Genomic DNA, 10,077 nt, shown 5'->3' on the forward strand with positions numbered 1-10,077 from the left:
AAAAAAATTGCACAGCAATGAAGGGGTGAAACTCTAAAACATCTAGAGTGCAAAATCAACACACCAACTCACACACGCGCAGACACACACTTGTACACACACACACACACCTATGAACTGGTGTTACTGTAACACTGCAACTATGTAAAATAAAATCAATAATTACAAATGCATTGAAACTACAATGCAGTAAAAAAGTGGACAGCAAGGAAGGGGTTACACTCTAAAACATCAAGAGTGTAAAACAGATACATCCACTCACACACACACTTACTTACACACACTCACAGACACACACATACAGAATTATACATACTCAAATGAATTGGTATGGCTATAACCATGTAGCCAAAATGAGTCAGAAGACTGAAATAAGAGGTTAAAATCAGATCAGACCCAAAAGGATTAAGCTCTGATAAAGCATTCTTGTTAATTTTTGTTACATTTTTATAGGATTTTAATGTTTTGTGTAACAAAATGCTTTCTGTGTTCAGGTTTGAATGTAGTAATAATAATGCAAAAACCTACACTTCAAATCAACAATTAAAACAACAACAAAATTTAAACCTTGACAAAAAGTAGTCTTTGGGAATGCCTTAATATAAATTTAAATCCATAACCTAATAAAAGTAAACAATTATGTATAAAAACAACTAGGGAATTCGCAAGCCTCTCTATAGAGTCCTATTCAGGAATCTAGTGGTTACACCATGAAATTACAGGTTTTTCTTTCTTTTTTTGCTCTCACCAGGAGGTGCTATTCTGCCTTCAAAAATTGGATTTTAAAGGCCAAGTCTCTATTTTAATCTGAAATACTGCATTAATTGAAAAATAATTAGAAAAAATTAGAAAAAAATTTTTTTGTACTATTTTCAATGGGAAAAATGTATCATAATTATTGCATAAATATTCATTAGTACCATACAATTCTCTCAAAATACAAAAGAAAAAATATTATTGAACAAAAATATATTAGATTGATTTTACTGAAGAAAAAGTTCAATTTCAGGTGTCCGGTCACTTTTGACCACGAAGACCGTGAGTGTGACTCCCAAATGAGGAGCGCACATAAATAAAAACTTGACCCTTTAAGACTTGTTTTCTAACTGCTTGTTTTCTTTAAAAAAGGCCTCTAACACTACATTTCTCTATTCTCTTTCTTTTCTATCTTCTTGTTTTCTTTTTATTTATTATATAATTTTAAAAAATGCATATTATTGCTCTTTTGTTGATTTTGATTGCTTCCATTGTCCTCATTTGTAAGTTGCTTTGGATAAAAGCGTCTGCTAAATAACTAAATGTAAATGTAAACATCTGACTGATAGTGTATCTAAAGTGACACACACAGACTGCATGTTAACTTCACCTTCAGATAGAGAGGATGAGGGTAGTATCGTGTCCAGGGCTGGTGTCCGTTGAGCATGTGCAGTAACATACAGCAGCTGCTCCAGACGTCAGCTTTAGCAGAGCGAGGATCCCCCCTCGCCACCTCCGGCGGCATATGAGACTCAGTGCCACGCAGAATGTTCCCTGCACACACCATAAATACCACTTCATAGTAGACATGCATGCTGGTGTGTGTGTGTGTATAGTCACCTCTGAAGGTTTTGGTGCTGTATCCACCCTGATTGAGAGTCTCAGAGAGTCCAAAATCACAGAGGAAACACTGTCTGCCATCCTCAGACAGCAACACGTTGTCAACTACACACATGAAACCAACATATGATGAATGATATCAGTGCACCAATCAGTGTTTCTTTCTGTGATGAAATTCATAATAATGGCTTTTCTTGAAAACACACACATTATGCATGCGGCATGCATATACTGTGGCAGTTTGGACATTGAATTTTTGTTTCTGATTGAATTTTAATCTTAATCTCATGTTTAAAGGTGTGAAATTGGGTTTGATCAGAACTGTTGGTTTGAAATTTTTGTTAAAACTGGGTCACAGAGTGAGGGATGCATTTATAATAATCTTATGGATACGATCAACAGTCAATAAATAATTGCTAATAAATAAATGGCCGATATTAGAATGCTTTAAAAATGTATATTACAATTTTAAAATTATGTTTTTTCTTTTTTTAAATTTGTATTTCTGGTCAAACTTTATTTCAAACATATGTTAAATATACTGTATGTTGCAAACAGCATTTTCAAATATAAAATATTTTCATTTACTATTTTTTTTTATTTGCAATGCTAAATTATATAACAAAATGTACTACAATGGGCAAGAAAATACATTTCTAATCTTGAAATATATTTTGAGTAAATGCAAAAAAATGTTTTATAAATACTTAAGACAATATAAAAATTTTCATATACATAAAACAAAATAAAACATAATACATTTTTGATATACATAAAACATAATAAAGATAATAAACACTGCTCAAAAATATATTATAAAATATAACTAAATGTACCAAAAATGTCTATCGAAATTTATTTTATTTATATATTTATAAATATAAATGTATATATTACACATTTTTTAAAATATGCTTATTTTATATTATATTAGAAATATATATTTAAATATATTGTAATAATATTATAATATTTTGTATTTGTATTTTTGTAGTTTAAAATATGTTTTAAAAAGTATTTTTTCCATATGGGTTGTCAAAATGAAAAATAAAACATTAAAAACGAAAATCAGTTTAAATGCTACAAGTAAATTTATCAATTTGAAGTGAGCATTTCATGGCAAAGAGCACCAAAATTCCTGAAAACACACATATTACGCATGTATATATTGTTCAAGTCAAACATTTTTACAGATATCAACACACAAATTATATCGTGGCACAATTTTTTGTGATGAAAATCCATGACAATGGCTGAGCCGCTGACCTTTGACATCCAGGTGTACGACGCGTCTGCTGTGCAGGTGCTGGAGAGCCTGCAGGACCTGAGAATGATAATACAGAGCCAGCTCTTCAGACAGACCACCCTTCACTCTCAGCAACTGAGCTAAAGAACCTGGAAAGAGAGAATTGATTGACTCAGATATGACTTGATTTGCTTTCAGAGGCTCCATTGGTAGAAGCAATCACCTCTTTTCAGGTCCATGAAGAGAATCACATTGGGCCCCTCTCTCACGGCCCCATACAGCTGGAGGACACGAGGAGACTCCATCCTGCTCCACGTTTCCACTTCCTCCCACCTAAAACTACAAAGGGGAATCTTCACAAGAGAGCAATGCATTGGATCAGTTAGGACATAATCAGAGAGTCACAGGTTTTCTTTCAACAACTTTGCATGCAAGAATATGCAGAGATGCATGCAGAGATATTTAGGCTTATTAATTAATTGGATAAGAAACGGATATTCACTTTTTTGGCGGCACACGTAAATCCTGTTTGTTTGTCCCGAATGCTGAAGACGTCTCCATATGAGCCGTTTTGAATGTGACGGAGAAATGAATATTCACGACCCTCTCGATATTCTGAGTTTTTCACCTGGAGGAACTAAGAAATGATGTTCACCATGAAAACTGCAGTAAATTATGAGTTTATTGGAAATATATACATAAAATAGAATAGTCTAGTTGCCTAAGATTTGCCAAAAGTAAATAAATAAATAAAATCAGAACCTTTTTTTAAATTTTGTTAAAACTGGATCACAGAGTGAGGAATCCACCAATAATAAAATATGGATATAATAATTAATAAATTAAACATTCAATAAAATTATGATATTACAATTCTTTGAAAATATATATTACATTTTAAAATATATTTAAATATATGACCAAAATATTTTTTAAATATATGTTTAATATATGTGTAAACAGTGCAGCTTTTTCAAATTGAAAACACCTTTAAATGCTAAAATATATGATAAAATATACTACAATGGGAAATTGGCATTCACACACACGCATGTTTTTATACTGTACAAACTCTATTTTCTATCGCCCTACACCTAAACCTACCCCTTACAGGAAACTTTCTGTAAGGGGTACTTTCATTTAAATGGGGGAGTCATCTCAATTATCACCAGTAAAATATGGAGTGCCACAAGGATCTGTCCTAGGTCCTCTGCTATTTTCGATATACATGTTGCCCCTTGGTAATATTATTAGAAAATACGGGATTAGTTTCCACTGTTATGCCGATGATACTCAACTATATATCTCAACAAGACCAGATGAAACTTCTAAATTATCTAAGCTAACAGAGTGTGTTAAAAATGTAAAAGATTGGATGACCAATAATTTTCTCCTATTAAATTCGGATAAGACAGAGATATTACTTATTGGACCAAAAGACAGTACACCGAATCTCGTGGATTACAATTTGCAACTAGACGGATGTACGGTTACTTCCTCTACAGTCAAAAATCTGGGTGTTATATTAGATAGCAACTTGTCTTTTGAAAATCATATTACCCATGTTACAAAAACAGCATTCTTGCATCTTAGAAACATTGCCAAGTTACGAAACATGATACCTGTGCATTCATGACCTCTAGACTGGACTATTGTAATGCACTGCTAGCTGGTTGTCCTGCATCTTCAATAAACAAGCTACAGGTAGTCCAAAATGAAGCGGCTAGAGTCCTTACCAGGTCAAGAAAATATGATCATATTACCCAATTTTACAGTCTCTGCACTGGCTACCTATTAAGTTCCGTATCAGTTTTTATTACTAATTACAAAATATTATTACTTGCCTATAAGGCCCTTAATGGGTTAGCTCCTGCATACCTAACTAGTCTTCTACCACGCTACAATCCATCACGCTCCCTAAGGTCACAAAATTCTGGACTTTTGGTAGTACCTAGGATAGCAAAGTCCACTAAAGGAGGTAGAGCTTTTTCGCATTTGGCTCCCAAACTCTGGAATAGCCTTCCTGATACCGTTCGGGGTTCAGACACACTCTCTCTGTTTAAATCTAGATTAAAGACACATCTCTTTGGCCAAGCATTCAAATAATGCATCTCATAATCTTTTACTGCAGTTATATCAAATATCATATGATATCATATATCATATGATATTATATCATATGAAGTTAAAAATATATTATTATATTAAAAATGTACATTTAATTATATAACAAAATATATGATGAAACATAAATAAAACTTATCTTATATATATGTATATATGTATGCAAATATGTTTTAAAATATATATTAGCAGTATATTAGCACTATATGTTTTGCATAGTTTGAAAGATATTTAAAAAATATCTAAAAATATACTGTATGTTTTGCTGTATGGGTTGTCTAATTTAAAAATAAAACATTAAAAACTCAAATCGATCAGCTTAATTGCTAAAATGTATCAATCAAGTACATTTATAAATTAAATAAAACTATAAAATAAAGATTAAGTGAGTATCATATAAAGGTTATCTAAATGTAAAAATATGGTAAATGAGCATGAACAATTAAATATCCAAAATCAGGCAATACCTTATTATTTTGCCCACTTTATGTTCATATATAAATATGTATATTTATATCTTGTCAATTGTCAATCTGCATTAATGTCTTTAGTCACATACCTGCTTAGGGTGGAACAGAAACCCCTCATTTACATTCATTTTCTCTGCGTCTTTCTCCTGCGTCACTTCTTTAACCATTTCACAGAAAAATTCAGAGAAATGCCGGCGGTCCATTTGAGTCACGACACCCCACAGTTCACCTGTATCCTCAGAATCGCTCTCTGTGCCTCTGCAGATGTCTTCAACTACATCCCAGCAGTCAAAGCAGCCCTCAAATCCTGGCAGAAACACTTCAGGCCATCCGTCTGGACATTTGATGTCACCGAGAGCCTCTAAACGGCAGCCGTCTGAATCCGAGCTGCTGGTTTGTCTGTCAGCGGTGGAACATGAACTCTCGGAGCCCCACTCCGCTTCGGCGGGACTGTAACCCTGCTCGGTTTCTGCACTGTCGGCTCTCCTTTCCCAGTCTGTATAAATACAAGTCAAGTCAAAGTCATCTAAAGACCCAAAGCGCTCAGCGTTCAATCTGGAACCTGCAGTAGCCGCTGTACTGTGCGCAGACATGTATAAATCCCAATCGGAGTCTTCAGATTCTTCCTCAAAGCTGTTCCAGACAGATTCAGGCTCTCGTTCAGTTTTGACAAAGGGATTGTGGGTATTACAGTCTCCTGGAGTAGTGCAACAGGAAGAGTCGCATCCTTTGATGCTTTCAGCGTAAATATATGCAAACTCAGAGTGGAGGTTTGGTTCCAAACTGCGAGACTCAAAGGTCGAAGGAACGTCGACCTCCAGCTTGTGAAGGCAGAGACGGGAAACACCAGCATCTTGAGGATATTTCCACAGACGGAGATCTGGAGTAACCTGCTGAGGTCGGGATGAGAACACGTCTTGATCTTTGGAGCATCTTGAGGAGCCGCAGGTCTTCGGGTCTGAAAAGACTGGAGAATTTCTTCTCATTCTTGCGCTGTCTTTTCTACACGTCTCTCTTGTTTTCCTCGTGTCTGTAATCTCTGTTCGGTGTTTCCTGTGACGTTTTCTGAAGCAGCAAGCAGTAGATTTCTTCTCTCTTTCTGCATCTGACCTATGAATTGCCATGGTAAACAAAGCAGTTAAATGGATCAATGAATTCATAAACCTGTCATTTAAATAAGTAAATGGAAATAATCACATTGTGCAAACCTGCTGCTGATGCTCGACTGGATGTTGTTGTCTTCTTTACTTGTAAAGCCAGACGTTTGATATTCCTCATCTCAAAATACATGCAAAACATCACTTCATGCATGTGTGTGTATTTATATATACATAATAAATATACACAGTACACATACATACATTATGTAAAAAAACCGTATTTTGGATGCGATTAATCGCGATTATTCGTTTGACAGCACTACTTAAAACATATAAATAAATATTAACACATAAACAAATTCTACAAGCTGCAATGTCTTCTCTATCTATATCATCCTGTAAACAACGCACATTCACTCATAAAAAAATTTAAAATAAAACTATTAAAAAAAAAATTCATTAATTGAAAAAAAGCTAAAATAAAATAAAAAGTGAAACAAAATTGAAATAAAAATGAGAAATGCTGTCTTGGCAACTAATTGAAATATAATAAGTTGTTGTTTTTAAATTTATAAGTTTATAAACTTAAATTTATTAAGTTCTTGAAAATTTCTAAAATAAAAATAATAATAACGAAAAGGGCAAAATCACATAACAAAATGATTCAAACAAACTAAAATTTAAATAAACTGAAAATATAAAAATGATAATTTTAAAACAAACTTATAAGTTTAAGCTGTTGTTTTTAAGTGTATAAATATATTTTTAAAGTACTAAAATTACACCTAAAAGTTAAACAGTAAAATAAAAAAAATTGTGCAAAATGATAAAGGCATGTAACAAAATGACTAAAAAAATTAATGTATTATAAAATAGGATTAAGTTACTTTTTGTCTATAAATAATTTTAAGTTTTTGAAGAACTAAAATTACTCAAAACAATATTACAAAAACAAAAATATATATATATAAATATTAAAAAACATCTAATATAAATGATAAAAGTACATAACAAAATTACTCACATTTAAACTGAAATTAAAATGAAAACTGAGCATCTAAAAATTATAATTAAAACATTAGTAAATACTAGAAGTAAATATACTAAAACAGCACAGACATTTTTAAAGAACAGAACATCATAAAAAGTTCAAAAAAGATTTCAATCCCAATCCCACAAAATAACCTTGTTACGACATGCTGATCTGATGAACCTATAATGTAACATCAAGAACTTTTTTTAAATTTCCATAAAAGCCCATAGCCAACTAAATGATTCTTGGTAGAAAGTTCCTGCAAGAACCACTGGAGAGCCTTCATTTCTAAGACTGCAGCTCATCCTCTCTTGAACTCATTAACCTCTAAAGCGGCTGTCCTCTCTCACCCCTCGACACGATGATGTCTGGTGTTCCAGTGTCTTCTGCACCCACTGCCTGAGGTTCCTCCAGAACTCTTGGCTGGAGATCAGACTCCTCTCCACACTCTGTGTCTGACGTTGAGGTCCGTGCATCCAGATAAGGCAGCGTGGACACCTCAGTAAGCCTGCTGGAGTCAGTCATGGTCGGTATGGCCATTCCTCAGCTGAAAACATCAACAGAAATGCAGCTCAGTAAGAGAACTGGGGCAGATACCAAGCTTTTGAGGTGGGAGAAACCTGAAGCCATCATTTTGCTCACACTTCCTGATGTACACACACACTGAGATGGCGTGTGTTGATTGGAGAGCAGTAGCTGAGGTGTATTAATAGCAGTGACATTTTGGCTCGTTTGAAGCTTCCCTTCAGCTGTCCCGCTCTCTCCCTTTCACACTTTCTCACACCGGATCGTTTATCAGAGTCCAACATTCTTGCAATTTTTGCCTTCTCCATCTTGAATTTTGATTTCCACTGAGTGTTTGCGGTAGTTAAACTTTCAGGCAGCGATTGAGCTCCTTCAATACCTCAATATAATCACACGCGCTCAGAGTGCCTTCATTACACACAGCATTCACACCTACAGTCAACACACTCAGGATAGTCATGCAACGATTTACACAAAAGTTTGGGGTCGGTAAGATTTTATTTGAGTTTATTTAGTTTACTAGTTTATTTGTTTATTTTATTTTTTTATATTTTATTTTTTGTGTGTGAGAAATTAGTATTTACCTTCAGTAAGAATGATTTACACTGCTCAAAAATGAATAAAAATAAAAATTAAGCTAAATCGGATTTTAAAAATATAGTAAATACTAAAAATAAAAATGACAACAGCACACAATTACTAAAACGTACTAAAATGGCAGTATGCTGGATTTATTAAAAAACTAATTCAAAATAATAAATAATGTTATATTTATATTTCATATATATATATATATATACAGTATATATATACATATATATATATATACACACATACAAAAAATGAATTCAAAATCATAAATAGAATATTATATTAGTAATATTAAATAATGCTGAAAAGAAATAATGGCATTTTTTATTTAAATTAATACTTTTAGTCAGCAAGGATGCATTAAATGTATCAAAAGTGACCGTAAAGACATTTCTAATGCTACAAAAGATTTCCATTTCACATCAATTCTGTTGTTTAAAACTTTATATTCATCACAAAGAATCCTTTTCCACAAAAATATGAAGGATTTCTGCAGAATCATGTGACACTGTAGACTGGAGTAATGATGCTGAAAATTCAGCTTTGCATCGCAGGAATAAATGACCTTTTAAAAGATATTCAAACAGAAACAGGCATTTTAAATAATAATATTGTGAAATATAATATTTCACAATATTACTGCTGTTTCTGTATTTTTTTAAATCATATAAACACAGCATAGGTGAGCATAAGGAACTTATCAACCCCAAACTTTTGAATGGCAGTATAACCCCGCACATGCATTTCTATTTAGTTTCTATTTTTACAAACCCACTCGCTTTAGTTCAGCTTACACCGGTGCGCTAGCGTTGTTCCGGTCAGGTGTTGTGCAAGTTGTGACACAAAATGTCAACATACCACAAGAAACCACCAGGACGGGCTTCTGGAAATCTGCAAACTTTCTCCAAAGCAATCTGGTTTTCTTCCTGGAGTCAAACACACTCAGCCGATGTCGATATGTTAAGCTCTTGAGTGTCTTCAGCTGAATGGTAAGTGTTTCAGACTCAAACACATGCAGAAGACGAGCTGTGAAACATGACTCCAGCAAGCAGCAGCCATCTGGAGTATCTGTCAGCCTCTCTGATTGGTCAATGCATTTACATGATTTCTTAAAAACAAAGACAGACCAAACTTTTCCAGCTTTTAGGATTTTTTCTCATTTTTATTTTGTGTTTACCATTTAATAGACTAACAGGTATTCTTCCTCCAATAGTTGTAAAAAGTCAATGGCATTGCAGAGATGGGTCTGCATCATGGAAACCAGACAGAGTTTATCAAAACAATCTGATGAGACAGGGAGTCAACATGCCATTTATTTAAAAAGTGTTTAATTTCAGTGTTTTTTTGACATATTTCACCAAAAACAAATCCACTTCAACAAAAAACGGGGGG

The 10,077-nt window shown here is 33.5% G+C and overlaps 1 protein-coding gene across 1 annotated transcript in view; it reads right to left on the minus strand.

The window, feature by feature from the left end:
• The window catches only part of map3k14b (mitogen-activated protein kinase kinase kinase 14b), a 15,381-nt gene extending 5,310 nt beyond the window's left edge, over window positions 1–10,071 (minus strand). Inside the window, exons 1-9 of the mRNA XM_016237175.1 lie at window positions 9,544–10,071; window positions 7,920–8,116; window positions 6,645–6,714; window positions 5,526–6,546; window positions 3,345–3,479; window positions 3,066–3,195; window positions 2,863–2,991; window positions 1,597–1,701; window positions 1,367–1,530 (exon numbers count right to left, since the gene is read on the minus strand). Coding sequence (XP_016092661.1) covers window positions 1,367–1,530; window positions 1,597–1,701; window positions 2,863–2,991; window positions 3,066–3,195; window positions 3,345–3,479; window positions 5,526–6,546; window positions 6,645–6,714; window positions 7,920–8,109 — 1,944 coding nt within the window. The 5' untranslated portion in view covers window positions 8,110–8,116; window positions 9,544–10,071. The remainder of the gene's footprint in view (window positions 1–1,366; window positions 1,531–1,596; window positions 1,702–2,862; window positions 2,992–3,065; window positions 3,196–3,344; window positions 3,480–5,525; window positions 6,547–6,644; window positions 6,715–7,919; window positions 8,117–9,543) is intronic.
• Window positions 10,072–10,077: the final 6 nt, after the last annotated feature.

The sequence above is a fragment of the Sinocyclocheilus grahami genome, unplaced genomic scaffold, assembly GCF_001515645.1.
Source record: "Sinocyclocheilus grahami isolate Dianchi unplaced genomic scaffold, SAMN03320097.WGS_v1.1 scaffold19.1, whole genome shotgun sequence".
Classification (NCBI taxonomy): Eukaryota; Metazoa; Chordata; class Actinopteri; order Cypriniformes; family Cyprinidae; genus Sinocyclocheilus; species Sinocyclocheilus grahami.